The sequence below is a fragment of the Hesperophylax consimilis genome, chromosome 23 (genome assembly GCF_061612785.1).
Source record: "Hesperophylax consimilis isolate HC1 chromosome 23, BYU_Hcon_1.0, whole genome shotgun sequence".
In the NCBI taxonomy this organism is placed as follows: domain Eukaryota; kingdom Metazoa; phylum Arthropoda; class Insecta; order Trichoptera; family Limnephilidae; genus Hesperophylax; species Hesperophylax consimilis.
Genome location: NC_142858.1, coordinates 22,316,190 through 22,338,097, shown reverse-complemented (window position 1 = coordinate 22,338,097; position 21,908 = coordinate 22,316,190). Strand labels below are relative to the sequence as shown.

The 21,908-nt window shown below is 31.1% G+C and overlaps 2 protein-coding genes across 4 annotated transcripts in view; both read left to right on the top strand.

The window, feature by feature from the left end:
* Window positions 1-11,489, top strand: part of syd (JNK-interacting protein syd) — a 38,156-nt gene extending 26,667 nt beyond the window's left edge. For 2 of the 3 annotated variants that reach the window (XM_089646184.1, XM_089646183.1), the window contains one exon: window positions 8,221-11,489. In XM_089646184.1, coding sequence (XP_089502310.1) covers window positions 8,221-8,351 — 131 coding nt within the window. In that variant the 3' untranslated portion in view covers window positions 8,352-11,489. The remainder of the gene's footprint in view (window positions 1-8,220) is intronic. The other variant, XR_016304593.1, reaches the window with a different exon arrangement.
* A 3,454-nt stretch (window positions 11,490-14,943) lies between these two features.
* The window catches only part of Cat (Catalase), a 32,117-nt gene continuing 25,152 nt past the window's right edge, over window positions 14,944-21,908 (top strand). The window contains exon 1 of the mRNA XM_089646022.1: window positions 14,944-15,102. Coding sequence (XP_089502148.1) covers window positions 15,046-15,102 — 57 coding nt within the window. The 5' untranslated portion in view covers window positions 14,944-15,045. The remainder of the gene's footprint in view (window positions 15,103-21,908) is intronic.

Below are 21,908 nucleotides of genomic sequence, written 5' to 3'. Positions count from 1 at the left end.
CTTATTCCTTCCTCATTTTAGTTTGTAGTGTAGCTGCTTTTAGATTTTCATCACATTTCTAGTTATATTTCAAAATGCCCCACACAAAGTACATATTGATTACTTTACAGGAGTGAACTGAGAATATTTTTTTAAATCTTGTAAATTACCAGTTTTGTATGTAGAATACGTACTTTATGTTGGGCTTGTTGATTTACCAAGCAAACAATAACTTTTTGCTAAGGATTAATGGTATGCATGTTATTTAGTTTGTATATACATTAATGTCTTCTTGAAAATATTAAAGAATATTTATTTATTTTCCTCAATGGGTGCATGGCACAAACAAAAGTGGCTTTAAATTTAATATGGGCGCAATCAGTAAATAAGCAAAGGGTGACAATAACCTGTCATCGGGTCAGGCTTTGGTTGAAAAGGTCACTAAGTCAATTATTGTTACCTAGGTGCTTGGTTAATGAGAACTTTAACCCTTTTGCTGCCCGAATGTAAACACAAGATAATACTCTCACGCCAAGGGTTTTTAGAATTTTTTATATTGCGTCATTATTTATTATCCTCAGCACTTAGAGATTGTAAATTTAAACCAAAACAAAAAAAAACTTGTTTACGTTACACTCTTAAAAAGTCTAAGCAAGATATCTTTATAAATTGATGCATTATTTGACGAATAAAAACTATCTATGAAACATCAACAAACTTCGACCCGCCGCCATTATCAAATCAGTAATCTCACCAACACATACAGACATACTATAGTAATATCAGTAGTCACGTCTCTGAAGTGGGACCTCTGCGACGGCTCACCATTTTTCACGATTCACTTGTGATAATATTATTGTTTAAAACTTCATTATTTATTCAACTTTTATTTACAGTTTCTTATCGTATTATTTATGTTTATAGTTTTTATTCGAATGGTAGACTTAAAAACTAGAATGAATACACAATGCCACATTAAACTGGGAACACATATCGAGCCATTTTTCTACGGCTTTGTTAAAGTTTTGTATTCGCACAAACATGGCCGGCTCTGTATGGCTTGGATTGTTTTGATGTTGCCGGTATTGGCTCAGACGTAATGGTGTGTCATGATGAGACGAATGAGGAGTTGAGTCGAGTTGAGTATTTTTGAAGTGTTTTGCGATTAATTGTCTTATCACACATAACTGATAATCGGAGAAGATCATACCTGAATTTTTTATGCTGTTGTGTACAATAAAAGAATTTAACAGATATAAGATAGAGACAATATTCCCTTATTTGGTCATCAGACAAGTCGCGTCGAGCCATGATAGAGGGTTACACAAAAAAAAATATTAGGAAAAACGACAAATTAACACAATAATTAGTTTCTAAACACAGATAATTAAAATAAAATGTATATGATTATTTTTTCACTCGAAAAGCGGATATAACAACTTATTTCATTTAAAATAACAAAACATGTTGATTAACACAAAACTTATTTGCACTAAAAATATGAGTAGTTAATAAAAACAATTTGTTAAAATAATAACGTTAGAACCACGATTCGTTGCAGATTCTAAGTATTCGCGAACCGTCGAGATAAGAAGGAACCACGTGATTCACTAACACAACTACGCGCGCGCGGGGAATTCAAACACTGAGAGGGGAAATATTGTAGTCTCCAGTTTGACGAGGTCTTTCATAATATAAACAAAATCATTTGTCAAATCTGTGTAGAGATGTCGCTAGATAAAGGTTCAAATTATTTTTTAAGCCCGAGTTTTGCGCCATCTATACAGAAAGTTCCGAGATATCACAAGATGAAATTAAAATCACGTATGATTGCGCGCGGCAGCGAGGCCCCGGAATCTTGAATCAAACATAGATGCGCACGGCAGCCTCCGGGTTAATACTGATGCAAGCTAACCTTAAGGACACAAACAAGCGGGTATTGCGAAAATTTAATTAGGAGAGCATGCTCCAAATGGGAATAAAGAGAATAAAAATGGCACACCTGGGATATATGCCATGTAGCTTAGTGATGCCAAATACTGCAGAATAGTTCGGTAGTGATATGGAACAGGGTTATATCTGCTGTTGAAACAATTTTAGAGAAGAACAAAAACAAGGTTTTGAAATCTTTACAAAGTATTATTAAATACAGTTTCAATCTTAATATATGTAAAGTTTCGTACTTAGCATCCCAACGTAACCTCGTTATTATGTTTCTTAATGATATTTATGTTTTATTATTATTTAAAATTTTAAGCAGATACATCTTTTTGCCATATCTAATTTTTCACCTAAAGTTACCTTTTGCCACCACTTATTATTGGTCACTCTAATAAAATACACAAGTTGGCTGATTAAAAAACCGTTATTAAACAAAGCTTTATTATTATTTTTTATTGGCTAGTTTTTTTTTAAAAGCAAGTAATAATCTTTTATAACAAACATAATTTTCGCTTAATTTCATTACATTCAAAATGTTGAATATCTATTATGGTGAAAAGATACATTTGCACTTTTGCTTTGTTCACATCACATTCAAAGCATTTTTCAGATGACATTAAGTGACATCTTTTCAAAACTTCATAAATATTAAAATTGCAGCTCAATACTTTGGCCACATTAAAGATCATACATTTGGATCATGTTTATAGCAGATGCTTAAAAATGATCAAAACTGTATCTATAACCTTTTGCCATATTACCACAGAGTAGTACCTCCAACTCCTGACATTTCAAATACATTCTGATGCCAGTATGGCGCCCCCTAGCTGCATGTGTTGTGAGGCTTGGTTTACTTTCATACATTTTAATGGATTTTATGCGTGATTATGCCATGCTACACTAGCGCCTCTAGTGAACATTTTACTAGAGTTGGACATATTATTATAATGCTCTAGGGCATTTGGTGATACAAACCGATAATGGTTATAAAAATGGAGTTATATGATGTAGGAGATTTTCATGATTTTTGGAACATCAAAATTTTTCCAGTTGGATGAAGACATGGAGAAGTTTGTTGGGTACATGTTACTACCAGATAATATTATTGTTTTTCATTTTGCCCTCTTGCACAAAAAGTCACCAGCCATCACTGCTTGCAACTAATAGATTTCAGGTTTTTTTTTCTCAACTATAGTTGTCAGGTTTTATGTGAACCCTTACCATGTTTTGAAAATTGTACATGTGTTTTCTATATTTGTTGGTTAGGCTCTTATATGGTTTTATGTTTTTTTTCTTTTTACTTATATTTGTTACTTATGTTCAAAACAGTACCTATATACAATACTCTACCCGCTCATTTCATTATTTTTCTTTTTCTTTATGTTTATGTTCTACTTGTTTGATTTCTCCCTGAATTCTTATACTACCCTGAAGTATTTTATTTATTATGAAATTTTCTTTTTTTTCTGCTTAATAAAACCCGATCAAGGTGAAACTTTGAATATTTAATTAGTTCAAGGATTCATTTCATTACATTTGATACACATGTCATGGGAGATATTTCTTTCTCAAGATTATATTCACTTGACTTTCTCAAAGTGCATGCTTATTCACAAAAAACATGGAAAACAGCATGTCACATCCATGCATTTATATTGGGGGTTTAGGATCACAGAGGCCTAACTACAAAAACAAATTTTTGAGATAAACGCAAATTTATTTATTGCTAACTTAAATAACTCCATTTAATTTTTTTAAATTTATTAAAATCAATTCAATAATATAATTATTAAGTTCTGCAAGTATTTTTTGGCAATATAAAAAATAAAAATAGCAAAAGAAATTAAAAAATGCGGTCTAAATATAGCTTTCAAAAGCAATAATAACATAGGAACAAACCTTAAAAACTCTAAAAGTAGAAATCCTAAACAATAATAGTGGCATATATGAATTAAAATGTGACCACGCCGACTGCAACGCTACTTATATCGGACACACGGGAAGGGTTTTCTCAACTAGATTCAAAGAACATATAAGATGTTATAATAATAAAAGCACTTTTTCAAAATTCGCATCGCTTAGTGAATAATCACGTCCCGCTTGACAACAATGAACCTAAACCCTTACATTTAAAAAGAAAGGGCTTTAGATTAAATTTACTTGAACAATTAGACACCAATAAAAGAATCATTTACCCTAATATTACATTAATTAATAAAGTAAGGAAAATTATTTATTCCCCGCTTCTAAGTATGTTCACAAAACCTATACAATATAACACATTTAAATAAATTAATAGCAGCCACATCATTATTAAACAATTGAGATAACATTAATGTGGGAAAAACAGACTTCAAAATACCCCAACAGAATATGAAATCTATTGTCACAATTATTCTATTAGTAAATCGGTTTAACCGGTAATAAATAATTTTAAATTGGGAGGGGGTAAAATAGAATCATATAAATAAGTCGTCTAAACTGGTTAAAACCACAGTTTGAAAATGGCCTTGAAAGCCGAAACAGCTGTAACAATAACAAAAACCAAAAAATAGTTGCATAACTTAATAATTATATTATTAAATTTGATTTTAATTAAATTAAAAAAAAAATAATAAATGCAAATAAAGATTGGAATGCTCATTTACCCATCTGTATGCCCAACTGTATTTCTTAAACGGCTGTATGAATGAGATAGAGCTTTATGTCACTAATAAATATGATTATGGCATTACTGAAACGAAGTCTAACTCAAAACACCAGTTTTCGTAGTTCTGCTCTTGCAATCCTAAGCCCCTGATATGACGATGCATATTTCTTCCATGCATCTATGAGAAAATGCGTATACATACTTCTCTATACAAAAATATGTATAGCAAAATAAATATAAGAAAAACCTGGATTCTTTCCTGAAGCTAATTTTTCCAAATGAAAGAAAAGAACCATCCGTTTGTGAACAACTTTTGAGTGAACTTAATTTTAGTTATTTAGTTAAAAAAAAAATTCAATATTGTTTTTAATTATATGATCTCCCAATAACCAAACCATTTGTAAGCCAAAGTTTGAGTTGTATCGCTCAATGGTTTGTTGTATATCATAGATTAAACCATAATATCATCAACATAATATTATATAGGTAGTAACTAACCTTTTCTTCTTCAGAGTACATATTAATAATAATAACTTTACTAACTTTCGACTATTAAAACTTTTTGGAAACCCACTGATAATGATAAGTACGTATATACTTTTATTATATTAAATATTTAAATATATATATACTTTCTTTATTCTATTTATTTATATTTTTGTTAAATCAATAATGTTTTGTGATTCTAATAAGTATGTATCACAAATGTCCTCTCTTAATATCAAATTCTGTTTTTCTTATCTTGGTACATACTTGTATTATGGAAAGTCTTCCCATACTTCATATTAAATGTAGAGGTGAATCAACCAAATGTGCAAGCGATCAATTCACCAAAGTCTGTTATTGTTATCATTTGGTAAACAGTTCCTTTAGAAGGTTTGGGTCGGATATGAATGTATCCAGTTGGCTTAGGGTCGCTACTGTTTTACTATCATAAAATAAGTTTATTTTATATACATATATTGTTGTATCTTTGGAAAATGGTAACTATGTGACATCATTTAGTGAAACCTCATAACTTTGTGAATATTACTTTATTTATGCAAACACAATTGACAAAGGTATGGTTGTGCTGGTGTGTTTGTGTAAATAAAGTTATGTACCCAATGTTACAGTGTTTCATGTGTCATTGTGTCATTAAGAGTTACTATTTTCATTTTGTGTGATAGCAGCTGCTGCCATGGCTGTGACTTTCAATTTATTTTATTTGATCTTTGTTATATTAATTTCTCTCTTTATGTATATCTTGGGTTTTCAAGGTTCAAACTATCAAATGTAATTTAGAATGTGTATTGCTTCGTGAATGATCTTGATTGTATAACGAATTCTGTTGAAATTTTCAATAACACTCCAAAACCAGGGTTGTCAATTACATGATCCCTGTTATGTTGCGTATTTTATCAGAAAATTCCAATTCTTTATTCTGTTGTATTTTTATGTGTATCTTAGACTTATAACAGATTATTCAATTCTCACTACACTACTTAAATTATAACCACATAATATATTAATATCACATTTGCATAGAATTGATGAAATATTTTTTTTTAATATCGATTTGTATTGATTTAGAACGGGCTGTTTCAGAAAATTTGAACAATCTTCAAATTTCATAGTTAATTTTCAAGTTCTGTAAAAGATTTTTAGAATTTATGTTCTTATTTCAGTTCTGTCAAGCAGCTACTATAATGATATAATAACAAAACTTGAATATGACTTTCACAGAACCCGAAAATTAATGTTGAAATTTGATGATTTGTTCAAATTCTCCGAAACAACCCGTCCTTAGTGTTAAAATAAATAACACAAATTCTTTCAATGAAATCGTTTCCCATTAAAAACTATGTGACAGTATGTACATTATTGGGAATTTTCTTATTTCACTTGCAAATTAAATAAGTACAATAAACGTTAATTATTAATTATCACATTTGCAATGATCATTTAATCTGTTTGTGTTTATTGATTTATTTAAATACATCATTTATGCTGTGAAGTTTAAATTGTTTCTTATAAATAATCTGTTGCACAAATCACCGCTCCTCATATTATGCGCTAATTGCTTTTATTTTGCACTTACAGCACGAAGTAACTACCAAAGAACAATAAAAATTATGTACAGAAATACAGGAGAATTATCACTGCAATTTTTTGATATTAATGAATTTCTAAGCAAAGCAATAAGAAAGCTAAATAAGTGATTTTACCTAGTGAAAATTCTGTCTTACATGCATTTTCTCCATTCACATATGATTATGTATAACTTTTCACTCGAAAAGTAGGGACTTCGAACTTAGTGAAAGGCCATAGATTTATATTTCTGTAGGAATACAGTAGAACCCGTTTAATTAGAATCCCAATAATTCGATATATTGCCAAAATTTTTACAAAAAAAAATCTAATAAAAAAAAAATTACCGTTCGAAATTTGCCAATAAGTAATTAAATTAATTTTGGTCCATACACATAAATTTGTTTGTGTAATTTTGAAAAAATCGATTTTTGCAAAAAAAAAAAATAATAATTTTACCTACCAATAAAATTTATATTTTGTTTCCACCGATGCCTGGAATCCATTATGAGAGAGAGCTTGCTCTTTCGCCCTTTTCATTTACGTTTCGCGCGTGTTTATTCCCTATATTTGCCCCTTTTCTTCACTTGCCACACTTTCTCTCCCTACTGGCATTCTAAATCTTAATTTGGATGGCCGACCGCAATGGTAATCAAATGCGAATTTTCGATTTATTCTGTACATATTATGTCGTATTTTTGTAAATGTACTTCGAATATCTGAATTTGAAGGGCTGGATGGATAGAAATCCGCTGCAAAATAAGTCTTGTTTTTACGATTTAATTTCTAATACCTATATATCTAATATATATAAGCGGGCCCGTCACGAAACCCTACTTTGGGGAATTTTTTTTTTAAATGTAGATTTACGTGGAAATTTGTTTTTTAAGACCCATGGATTCAGAATTAACGGGGTTCTACTGTATAATATGTCAATACAAATCTATGGCCGTTGAGGAAAACTTGAGTCAAAATTCCAATATTAGAGGTGAAAAGTTATACGTAATTATAATAATAAATATGCTGGGTATTTTTATACAGCAACATTTTTATTAAATGGCCACTTCTTAAAAAAGGATGGGATTTCGACTGGTAGTTTTACCATATAAATATATAAAACATGCGGGGTATAAAAAGCAGTATACTAAATATATTTTTTTAAAGTTTCTATGCCATCAGTTTTAAAACGGCAATATAACTAAATTAAAAACTGCATTAATTCATTATAAATTGCTTTTAAAATTGTAAATAACTACAGCAACAAAGTCATTCAGGCAAAATATTATGACTTTTGGAAAAATTGATTAATTTATAAATATTATTGATCCAACTGTTTAATTCATTGACTTGTGTGTACATGCTTGTATGTGATACTTGTTTTACGTGCATCGGCTAAGTAGTGACCATAAAAACTGTAAAAACCAACTCGGGCCGATTGGGTGGCAGTGCAACCACCATAAAGGGAGTGATTGGTGATATAGGTACATATTCAGAATGTCTGTCAATCATCAACCAATCAATCCGCACACTCAGTTTAGTTCTGGTACATGTTCAATAACTATGGTATGTGTGTATTGCAGGCGATGGTGAAATGGAGGACAGTGTGGTGTTAGCGGAAGGAGAAACCATCGAAGGAAGTGAAACCGTCAATCCTCAAGAGGCTAAGATAGAACGGAGCCACTTGATCGTCTGGCAAGTGGCTCCATCTTAAATACCCAACCCTTGAGTGAAATCCTTTATTTCATTTATTTATTCTCTGTCTTTATCTTTTAGACCGTCAAATTATTTATCGTAGTCATAAATATTATTTATCTCTAGACATAATACCATTGATTGTTAAGTAAAGCGAAAGAGACCTCAAGTTCTTGACTGAAGACATTAAACTTAATTGATGATGTAGAGATTTTATTAATTTAAATGTGAAGTGATTATTCTTTCTATTATTTTATATTTGATGTTCATAAGAACACTTGTAAGATAAAATAACTGAAGCAAATGTAATAGTCTCAAATAACTTCAATTAAAGATAACTAACGAGTTTGTGCTGCAGGCGCAATTGTATTCCTTTGGAAAAATCCCTGATTACATTTCCAAGTTTACTTTGAACAGGCAATGGAGTCTCAATCATAAACGATCTCAAAAGCGAGAATGGGCTAATCTTTAGTTGAATAGTCAATTCAGCTAGTTATTTAATAGCATATTGGCTCATTAAACAGTTTATGTATTTATACAATAACTTTACTGCGTAATTGCTTCCAGTGTCTCCTTTACAAAAACTGTTCTAAAACAATTTTACAAAATGAAAACACCAATAATGAATACTTGTGATACTTTCAGTGTTTTATGGGGAAACTCAATTCTGTAGCAAATGAAAATGGCATGGGTTCTTTGAACACAAATTTTTCATATTCTGTATTTGATATAACTTTTTGTAGCATATCATTTATGTTACTTTTAACCTTGATTTAACTGCCGAATACTTTCTTATTGAAAACAGTCATTGATTGAAATGTAGTCGAAGCAAGTCCATCTCCGCGCAAGTCTTATGTAAACACTTTCTAGGAGAGTCAAAAATCCTGCAGTGATATCAAGCATTCGGTGTTCATTGAAGATTTGCAACAATACTAATATCTTTGTAGGACCATTCCAATTGGAAAAATGTGATTTTATTTCTACGGATGTTATTTCGGGATATGAAATGACATGTAATGTATATGCGGTGATGGATTCGCAGCGACCCTATGTTAAAAACTAACTACATATGTTTCGCAAAACCCATTTATAAATACCGGATATGCCATTTAATCAATCTAATGAACTAGCTCAGCAAGTGTACCTTTTTAAGCTTTAGTGATAATGTAATATTTTTTTAGTCAATGAAATTATAATATGTATTATTATGTATACAGTTTACGCATTGCTTAAGGTAGTCAACATATTATTGTGTAATTTCTTATGCTTTGGTGCAGTATGACTCGATTACCGCTGTAATTAAAGAAATGGATTGAATGCCTTAAATTAACAATAAGTCAAGTGAATTGATGAAAGTGCTTTAACATAAAATTTGCGGAGGATTTTACCTTTTTAAATTATAATAATATATGTACTAACAATAATTGCATTTTAAAATCTTTTACTTTTAAATAAAGCCATTGTACACTAAACTAGTAAGCGCTTACACTTGCAAATAAAAGTCAGCACTTATACATAATATTATTATGTATTCATTGACTGATATTTTATTACATTAACGAGCATAGGTAGTATTGTCGCCTGTTGTGTGGTAGTGCTTAGTGTTGTGGCAACCAGCAAATTAGCCCAGTTCGGCACTGCAAATGTCCCTAATTCTCCTGGTCAGGGCAGATGAATTTAGTCACGCTCGAGCCCCAGAACATTGGAACATTTAACATTGAAGGCATATCACGACTGATATTTTTGAATTTATTGTGTATTAACGGTGTATAATGAAAAGGCATTTTTCATTTCCTTGCGTTTCATAATTTCGTTTAATCGAGTTATACTGTATTGTGTAAAAGCATTTCAGAAATATTTAAAATTGTAAATTTTCTTTAGTATGTACATTGTTTATATTTTATTTTTAGGGTTATTTATTTAAATAAATGGTGCCCACTTTATTATATCACAAATAAATACAATTGCGAATTGTATGTAATTTATTCACTATTAATAATGTCAGTCACGCTATGAATTAGGCTTGCATCATTCTCTCTCAGTGGTTTTTAATGATTTATATAAAGCATGTCTAAGGACGGGTTGTTTCGGAGAATTTGAACAATTCATCAAATTTCAACATTCACTTTCGGGTTCTGTGAAAGTCCTATTCAAGTTCTGTTATTATATCATTGTAGGCTAGTTGCTTGACAAAACTGAAATAAAAACAGAACTTGAAAAAATTATTCACAGAACTTGAAAATGAACTTTGAAATTTGATGAATTGTTCAAATTCTCCAAAACAACCCGTCCTTAGTGTTTATCTTTTGGAAACTGTTGCTGTAAAATAGTTTGGTATGAAATGTATTTTATTTATTTATTTCGATTGACAATGAATTCAATAGAATTTGTTTTGATTTCAATACCTAACCACCGCCTTTAACTAATGGAACTTTTTCCCCTCGGAAACTATGTTTTTAAAAATTGAGTATTCTTAATATTATTATTCTTTTTATCATATTTCAATTTTATCAGAGAAAATATAAGAATTTTATTTCTACACTTCTCAACATTCTGGTGGTCTTACCATTCTTTCAAGAACTCCCCTTTTAACTGGTATTATCTAACAGAAGCTTTAGCTTTGCTTCTTCGTGTTTTTTATCACTGGAATGAGGTTGTTGTAAATGTATTTGAAATTAACAACAGTGTTCTAAGTGCATTACAAATAAAATAATATTTATACCAATGTTTTAAGAAATGGAGCTAATATCTTGTGGAATAATGCTCTGACCTGGATGGTTACCTTAAGTATGTATATTTTCATTGAATATTCTGTTCAATGTCAGAAGAGTTTGACTTATCACAGTGACCACATCTCTCTTACCAAAATTACATTTTATATTAAAATACCCATTTAGCAGTGTTTTTTTCTTCTTCTGATATGTGCTTATTAAGGTATATTCCTTATGTACCATCCAACTTCAGTTCTAAATTAAAATAATGATATCACACAAAGTGCCGCACATAGCTGTTATCCTATGTGTGTAGGAAAAGTGGTAAAATATTAATGTTGGCAATTTTATAGGTGATTTGAAAAAAAATTTACAACCATTTTTAATTCTGTACATGGAACTGTTGAAACTAGTTTTGGGTCAATTGTGAACCGCCGGATCATTTGAATGATTTTTTCAAAACGGGTTTTATTATTTTATCATGAGCATCGGCACAGTCACCACCCGTGATAGGTGTGGTGAACGACCATTGATGTATAAATTTTTAGACTGGGCATCCCGAATCTCGTTTTCGCTACAAAGTAAGAGAGACGGTAAGTTTGTGTACCTAGTATCCAAATCAGATCATATTAGCAATTAGCATACTGTCAATAAACTTACCTGCCACCAGGGACCGGTTCCATAAGTAAGTGTATAAAGAATAAGTTCCATTTATCAGTCATGATTCCTGGTCACGTAAGTTGACCGATCGGCCCAGGACTAGCAGTCACTTGGTGTGGGTCAAGTGGGTCACTAGCATCGATTTTCTGTCCTGAATGATGCTCAAACAAAATTAATTCCTTTGAACATCAAAGTATCCCTACTCAAAAAGGTGTATATACCTGGTTTAGGGTGTTAATCCACATAGAAATTCACACAAACCGTATATATAACATGTAACTGGCACGCTAGACTTATTTAAGACTTTTGTGTTTGATGTCAATATCCTGTGTGTGTACCTATATTATGTTTATTGGTGAACATCTTTATGTGTTCTACGAAAATAGTCACATAGAATAGGTCGCTTATGGATATGATATTTTGTACATTTAAGTGTGATTTATAAAGTGCAAGTAATAGTATAATAATGATGTAAAATGAATATTTTTCATGAATTTTGAATTACCATTAACATTAAATGTCGAAACTCAATCCAAATACCTTAGATTAAAAATTTATATATATATATATATATAATATTTTAACCAAAATTGCTAAATATACAAACTAGGGATCGGTTTATACATAATATTATGTATGTTTAAAATTTTATAAATTTTAGTATTAAAATGCTTGTTCTAATACTTTGTACGTAGAATGTAGAAACTGCTGTTTGTATGACAAGTAGGTCTTTATGTCAATAACCTCAAAATTAAATAAACCTGAATTAACTGTGAACTTGGTTTCATTGGTCTAATCCCTACACCCTACCGACTATCAGTTCATCACATTCAACAAGGGTACTAACTACTTTAGAATTGAACCACCTTTTTAGCAGTATCTCAGTATTCATCATCAGGACCAGGGCGAGCGCTTAATTATCTTATTATCAGCGCCTTGACTCCTTGGCAATTCAGCGCCCGAAGCAAACTACTCCAATTGCGCCTGCTCAGTGCCGGCCCTGATCAGGATCAAAGTTTAGTGTGCTGATAGTTGTATGCAATGTTAGGTATCAACCTGTTATAGTTGATAATAAAATAAGACTATTGAACATGAAAATCTTGACAATCATAAGTACAGTTCAAAAGATGATCTAACCCACAGACATTCAAATTGATAGACTTCCAAACTGGGTATCATTTCTATGAGCTGGAGGCAAACCATGTGATCATATTTTTGGCATTAGGACGGTTCGAGAAAGCTTTAAATAAACTACAATCGTAAGTTGACCGCCGAAGAGCACACTTTGATTAACCAGACCCTGCACGGAAAAGTAGAGTTCCTTAAAGTAAGGTAAAGAAGGTTTGCAGCGCCGTCCATTGTGGGACTTTTTCCTCTTAACCAAAATGCTTGGAAAAATGAATGAGGTGGGTAAATTAGAACACATTTGCAAAAGTGTCCTAAATGGTGTAACAAAATATTAAATTTTGGAAAAAAGTGTGTGGAAAAAAGTTTTTATTTTGATTACTTTGATAAATATATATGTATATAGACTATATTACAAGCGTAACTATTAATGTAAAGTATGGAAACATAATTCATAACAGCAGCGTGTACAAATGTTAACTAAACCAGGCAATTTGGCTGTCCTAAAACGGGAAAATTTCCTAGTTGGACAGCCAAAGCTTCCTTAATATGTATGTAATTATTTGTATCTAATAAATAAATTTTGTTTACCTGATTTGGGATTTGTGGTAAAGTTTTCTACGCAGCCAGCAATTTGCACACCATTATAAAAAGGACCAGTAATTAGTAAGCAGATTTTGTTTTCGTGGACTAAATAGTGATGTTACAATGTGAGTTGCCTGTATACTGTCAGATTTATTTATTGACAAATCACAGAAAACCACCTTTCCGCTCGGCGCATGTTCGTTTGTTCCCCTTTCCCTCTTGGGCAGCTATGATCTACCAAACTTTGTACATTTTCCTTCAAGGAAAAGGCAATTTTGTATTTCAGTGATTCTAGTCCCAAAGAAAATACCCACATCAAATAAAATTTCTATAATATTAATAAGGTTCCTAGTTAATAGCGTTGGCAAATATATATAAGTACCTACATTAGCCTGTATTATAGTACATAATACAGGCTATGTTGTAGAATGATATGCTGGAAATAATTAATTTACAATAAACTAAAAGAAAAGTTGACAATTGGGCAACAACAAAAAATAAAATAACAACTTTAGTTTTTAATTGCCTACTTAGACTAAAACTAGGGCAGACCCCTAAAAATCATGGGATGTTATGTTAGTAAATCTAGTTAGTAAATGAAAAAGCACACATACCCTTGAAAAATCAGGAAATCGGACTTTACTTTATCAAGATTAATCTTAAGATATATAAACAAAAGAAATACACATTTAGAACTTATTATTAAAATAATTTTATTGTAAAAAAATGTTACATTATTGTAGGCAGGTACTGTAAGTACTAAAGAAACTCATGCAAATTGGGTAAAAAAAAAAACATTATAGGTAGGTACTTCGTCGAATTATCTCTATATTACAATCAATTTCAATTTTGAAAATGACACTTCAATGACAATTGAAGAAAAAATGACAATTCACTCCAAACCGGAGTTACAGACAGATACGCAATCGAAATTAGTATTTTTGTATAAAATGAAAAGGTACACCTTTACTTCATCTCGAATCAAAATGTGCTACTAATGAAAAAAGGTGTTCAAAAATTTCGTTTCCTAACCCACCATTGGTTTTTATAATGTCATCGTTTGTCTTTTTCTTAAATGATTTGAATTACGCAATTTTTATTGTAGGTGCTGCAACTAGACAATATATATATATCTTCAAAAAATTAATCCAAAGTGATCTGTTAGTTGGTCAAAACTTGAAGTTTTGCTTGCATATTAAGGACGGATTTGTTGCGCAGAATTTGAAAAATTTCATGGTTCATTTTCGGGTTCTGTGAAAGTCCTATTCAAGTTCTGTTATTATATCATTATAGGTTAGTTGCTTGACAGAACTGAAATAATAACAGAACTTGAAAAAATCTATCACAGAACTTGAAAATTAACTTTAAAATTTGAAGAATTATTTGAGAATTGAACCCAGTCCTCATAAATTATTCCAACTGAAACAACCTGCCCCGTTTTCGCCTTTTCTATGCACAAAAAATAATACGCACCCAAGCATAGCCGTAACAACAAGATATAAGTGGGCATAGATAACCTTTGCTCGATAATAACAACATGTATATAAGGAGGATTTTGACGTTTCCGCGGCATTCTTCGACGTCTACATCGTTGCGTTCGCAGTGCACCAATTATTCTCAACTAAATCAACAATGTCCGGCAGAGACCCAGCCACCGACCAATTGGTTACTTTCAAGAAATCAGTCAAGGTACAAAACATTCACATTCTTTCATAAAATCCATTTATGTTTGTTTATTTATGTTGTAGTCGCGTTTTCCAAACATTTTATTTGAATTTTTATGAGTTTATTTCGTGAAACTTTGCACTTGATTGTGAACACCTTTGAAATGTATTATCTATTCAAGCATAAGTTAGAGTTCAAAGATCGCGATAAAGGTCGGTAAACGTCATCGAAGTCAGCCAATAACAGCCTAACTCTGCGTATGAATTTCGGCACGTTGTACATGGATTGTACTTGCCCATTTTCGTTTGACTTTATCTTTTCAACAACAAGAGTGATAAAAAGCATTATGTAAATGTGATGATATTGCTTTGCTTGTTTTTGGATACAATAACACATGTTTGTTAGATATAATTGGGTGCAAAACCGGCTTTTATACTATTTTATTTGTTTATTTTATAATAACAAGATACGTGTCGTGTGTTAGGTCTTGCATAATAGTATATAACTAAAAATTGCGTTTGAAAGGTGATAAAATACGCTTTCAAAATTTATTATTTTAAATAAAAATATTATTTTTAATATATTAAAATTTTGAACGTGAATAAAAAAAATGGTTCACCTTACGATTTATAACTAAAATTAATAATAACGAAAAAATATATTTAAAAAAATCATAATCATTTTATTAGACAAATGTAATACAAACGTTACTATCACCTCGCTTTTTGTAATTTAATATAAAAATAATTAATTAAAAAAATCACGAAATTTCATAATTTGTTTTCAAATTGCGCTTTTGAACCTTTATTTTAAAAAAGGTGCACATTTTAATTCTTCTGTGTTTTTTTATATATTTGAATATAAAGCATGATGTTTTCTCTTTCTAACATTGTTTAGATTATATTTCTCACAATGGCAGTAAGGGAGATACAATGATTGCTATGAGACCATGTGAGTTGTTCACAAAAGCGAACAAATTATCCAGAATGGTTAATGCTGTTTTTTTACGTAAGAATACAGCATTTTAAAAGATAATTAAAATAACTGTAACAACTCTAAAAATATAACAAAATTTCAATAAACTCTAATTTGAAGTGAACTTTTCTAAGTAATAATGTTTCTCTCACAAAAGAATTATGTATTTCCAGTATTTTTACTGACTTTTAGTAAGAAGTAATTAATACTACTTAAACACTTATCACGTATGTAGCATAATTTCTGTAAATTTATATTTACATTATGTTTTGTATGTTATGTAGATGATACAATTCTTTGTTATCTCAAGATTGCTCTCACCTAAGAAATACCATTTCATGAACTGTTTTATCTACGATATGTGAAGATAAATGAATATTATTTATCTTGATTTTAGTAAGTAAGTAATTATAATTCTATTCTGGACGTAAACAATATACATACATAAGTCCTTGAATAATTGCAAAATCACTTTGTGGCGCCATTTTTATTTAAATTAAGTAAGTAACTTTGTAAACTACACTATTTAATTTAAAAAAAAAATGATCAACACATCGCCTTTCATCTCATTCTCAGGTCTTGTAGAAATTTTGTAGTATTAGTATTTTACATAATCATTAGACCTGGTTTTTCTTTTACTTCTTCCTTCTTATTTTGGTGCTATCCTTCTTATATGGCGCTGTATACATTAGGTGCTATTGTATATAGCGTAATATTGTGTTGGGGTAGTACAAAATAAAGCCCGTACCTGCCATTGGTTAGCAAGTCTAACAAACCTATCGAAGAACTGTCATAACAGATCCATCATCTCAACTCCCCACTCATCGCCTGGCATATTATTAACTTTTATGAATAGTTTTATGCTTAATGTGATATCGTTTTTATATTGATTTTTTTTCCAAAATAGCATAAATAATGTAAACACCGTAATTGAAATATATATAAGGGGAAACAATACGTAATTAATAAAATAATGATAATTAATGCCTTTAATTCCGACATACACCAACACAAAATCAAATATACTCATAATCATCTATCCACACGACTAAATTTGGAATTAACTCCTTACAATACAAATAATTATAAGCAATAATTAGTCGCCTGAAATATCAATACAAATTGAAAATATCTCCCGAGTAAAAATAAATGCCGCCGGCGGCATATATATACGCGTATATATTATAATAGTGTTAATTAATTTAATTTGAATATAATTTGTTATCCTTTGTGCTACGCATAAAAAACCTTGTCTTATAAACATTAGTTCATCATTTAAAAAAAATCCTTATAACCCTGGCATATAAGCAATACAACGCATTACCCAGTAATCTAAATAATAAATGATATTTTCTCAGCAGTTTTATTAACCAGTGACACAATCTTTCTTTGGAACTCTCTAACTTCTATATATCTTACGTAATGTGTAAAGTCGGTCTATGAACTAAAAATCTATGTACACTCTTCAACAATGGACACCTTTTTAAATTTGTATTCTTATGTGAAAACAATTTCCTCTTAATTGTATAATGTTGTCTTTCCAAAAATGAGTTTTACTAAACTTATTATTTTTTAATGTTAGAAAAATACACTTAAATAAATAAACAAGTTCTTTAATGCAAGATAAAGGCAACTTTTCGAGCTGAAAATAGTTGTTTTGACCTGGAAAAACCGAGGACAGACAGTTGTGTAAATTTCGTGACGCTATGGATAACAATAATTAAAAATTTTGCTGCTTCAGTACACAGATTTTCTGCTATTGTTGTGATTTACGTTTGTAGGTATCTTTTTGTGTTATTTTTTTAGTATACTAGCGTACCAGGTACAATTGTAACTATGAAAATTAATGCTTTGAGCTATAATTTTTATTCAATTATTGCCTATTATTATTTTTATTTGGTTAACTGATCAATGAATGGCATTTCGGTCAGATTTTAACACCAGATTAAAACTAACTATTACTTCGGCGTATTATTATTGTGGTCAAATAAATTTCATGGTCACAATTGATTATCATTAGGATTAGGTATCTGGCTTTAAGGAAACATCCTGTTGACCACAACCCTCGGTAGTCTATATCTCTTATTGATTATGAACGATTACTGTGGCCCATATATATATATATATATAGGCCACAATATATATGTGAATTATTATTTAAATATGTAACTCATCCTTCAATACGAAAATACCACCGAGCTTTGGTTACTTCATTTCTGTATCATGGATCCTGCCCTGGGTGATTAGAGTTAACGCGCCGATTAGTGCAAGCTATGGATGCACAAATTGGTGCTAATTGGGGCGCAGGATTATGTCACCCTGTTCAGAATAGACATAATGAAATTGTAGGATTTACACAAGTTAAATAAATAAAACCTAAAGATTTGCAAAAATTAAAAAAAAACACACTTAAATGTTGTTGACGGTGTATTATTTTATTTTATGGAGGTTTTTAAAAAAATTACTGCATGCTACTAAAATCTATGTAACCTTTGTGGTTGAGGGGTAAGGCTCTCGAATATCAAGCCGGAGGTTGCGGGTTCAAATCCCGGCGTGCGCTAGTAAATTTAATATGTTTAATTTGTGTTACTTCACAATTTACTCATTAAAAATAAAACGAAGTTTATTTGCGGCTCGTTCCAAAGTGGAAGATTCTGCCAGCATCAGTTGAAACTTTGCTTGAAATTGCTTCAGCCGTGTTTAGTGATCAGATTCTGATAGTCAGGTACTTTCCCACCTTCCTCTCCCCCCACTGGCTCCATACGGTTTAGAGCAGTTGGGACTCCTGTGCGGTTTCACATAAAAATAAAACTGTGATTGTTTATGTGTTTTGCGAAATGTATTTTCCTGTTTGCAGAGTGCGATTTTGATTGTATTTTTTATAACTATATTAATAATATTTGAACAGTTTATGTAGCGCCGTTTTTGCGAAAAATAACTATGTTTACTAAAGTTAGTTTTGAATTTTTTTATACATAGGTATTTGGTATTTCTAAAACATGCAATTTTTAAATTGAATTTAAAGCCGACTAGTTTCGAACACAGTCGTGTCTTCATATGTTATGACAACTGTCTACAAAATTCGAATAGTAAAAATTACGTTATTTTTGTATTCTATTTTTTTAATAATTTGCTGTCTTTTAAATATATTCATAATATCTTCGTAATAACTTTGCAACATCCTGTTTAACACCCATTTTAACTAGGTTTTCATCAAAATGTGCTTGACAATGTTCTAATTTTTCATTTTTAATTTAGCATTCTCTGTCACCGATTGGTTCGACTTTGACGTTATACTAGTTAAAATTAAATTTAAATCGATTAAATTTAATAATAGCTATTTTGACCTTTTGAAGGCTGTCACCTACCCAAAATTCTAATTTGTGAAAATATTATACATTGTTTTGTTTCTGAATTAATTTTGTTTTTTTGCGCACGCGTTGTGGTTTTGTTGGTTTGCCTCCAACCATTAAAAGCGATGTTAGAATTTGGTAAGTTTACACACGAATTTAAATGGAGCTAAAAGATATATTGCAACAAATTGATTTATTTATTTAGAAATAACGGCGCAAGTGCCATTTACATTAAACAATGATTGACAGCCGTAGTACAGTATAGAAAGAGTAAGAAAGCAAAAAATATAAGATTATATCAGTGAAGAAGACAAAAGAAAAAAAACATTAGTACAAAGTTAGTAAAAGAAATGAAGACTAGGTGTTAAAATATGCACTGCTAAAATGTTTAATTAGTACATCTTTATACTTTAATAGAAAGGCATATTAAAACAGGAGCTCACATAGCATAAGAGTTGCCAATGGTAATAGTATAATGTGAAACTTGTATATATGCGTAGATTGCATAGGATTATCGTACACTAATATTATAAGTTTACAGCAATGCCGCGCTTTTTGAAATTGACACAATTGATTTATTTTATTTGCTGAACATTATTTATGATGACAACCTTTCAAAAACTCGCCTCAGTGATTGATTCAAGCGTGAAAATGACCGGCGAAACATCTATCTTCGTCTGGAACCACATCTATCATTTTATTTCTATCACATGTCATTTCATGAGTTACTATCTCATGTGAACCAGAATTGCATAATTGGACCACAGAGCGTTTAAATGAAAGTATAGATGTATGATTTATAATATATTATGTATTTATGATACCATTATCAAAGTTTTGTATGACACTATTTTCCTGCGTCAACGAGAAAGCGTATTATGTAATGTTTACAACGTTGATATATTTAATGGCAAGACGAGATCTTTCAATCCAGACAGTCTTTAGTTGTTATTGCTCTGTCAATCAAATATGAAATTGATTTTGTCATCATCGTTCAACTGAAAATTTCACATATTCTAGACGTCCTGAAATTTACACATATTTTTTTCTTCCTATAATGTACAGTCCAATCCAACTATTTCCAACTCAAAACCTCATTTCCATCATGAGTTTTTAAATACGCTTTTAACTGCGTAATATCACAATACAATGACTCCCTAAATTTACACAGCTTTTTATATCTAAAATTTATAGTTCAACGAAAATATTTTCAGCTCGAGACCTCATTTTCATCATGAGCTATTGAGGAAGTATTCATTTTGACTGCCTAGTATCTTCAATAAACAAGTAGTTATTCTTGCCGAATGGAGCCCAAATAAACCAAATTTGCCCAAATAGTACAATCGTGGTAAAGTTAATTTATTGTTCCTAGATCACATTTCTTTATTAAATATTTTATTTAATATTTGATACCTTTCTGCAAGATAGAGTACAACGCATTTATAGTATATAGGCACATTTAAATTGGGCTTGAGTAATAGTAACCAACCAGCACCAATAGTATAACCAAGAAGTGTATCATGATTTTCTATCCAATCAGTTACACTGCACCGATATTTAAAACGTCAATAGTATAAGTTTGTATCGAACGACTGGCCGAATGTTCTATTTCGTTATCTCAGCGGTAGAACAGGTTTATTTAAATACCTTGTCCCCCGAAGACAGAGGTTGTAAATTGGGTATTGAGAAAATCGCCCCATTAAAAATAGTATTCATATTTTATTGACTTTGTCTACCAATATCGGTCACACTAAATAATACGTACTTGCATATTTGCTTAACTCACAAGCTCAATATGAAAAGGTAAAGAATTAGTACGAAAAGCGCTGGGGCTAAAAATGCTCTCTTTTGTAAGTGTGTGTAGTTAAATATGGGACATGAGTGTTTGTCTGAAAATAAATGATTTTGTCTATTATTTTTTTCTATTTTGAAATTTAACTAACCGACTATCCATCCCACCATTTCCCCTGAAAAGAGAGAGGATAAAGCGCCATATAATTATGTCTTCGCGTACGCTCCTTGCTTCATCCATACTCTATCGTATCGTCTCATACATTATCTCTTGTTATTCTGTTCTCCAGTTTTTTTTTGCATTACCTCCAGACAGGAGGCCTCGAGGAAAATAATTTCGCTTAGGGCCTATGTAATTTTTGGGGATTCTGTGCGGAGGGTCTTTTTAAGGAAAAGAAGGAGATGATGTTCTGGGAAGGAAAAAGGTTTTGGGAGTGGGTAGAAATCTGGGAGTTACTATGTCCAGGAGTGACGGACGTACGAATCCATCCCTTCCACTGCGGTGCAGGCGAGCGAGATAGTTCTGCTGGAGAGGTCAAAGGGTCTCCCAATCCGGCTCACCAAACAGTAGATGAGCAGACGCATCCGTCAAGACCTAGCCAAACCTCAACCTGGAACCCGAACCCGGGCACCCCTGCTAAATCACCTTTGATTCATAAGGTAGTGCCATCTCTTCCTCGGATGTCCCCGACTGCTTTTACTTTAATTTTC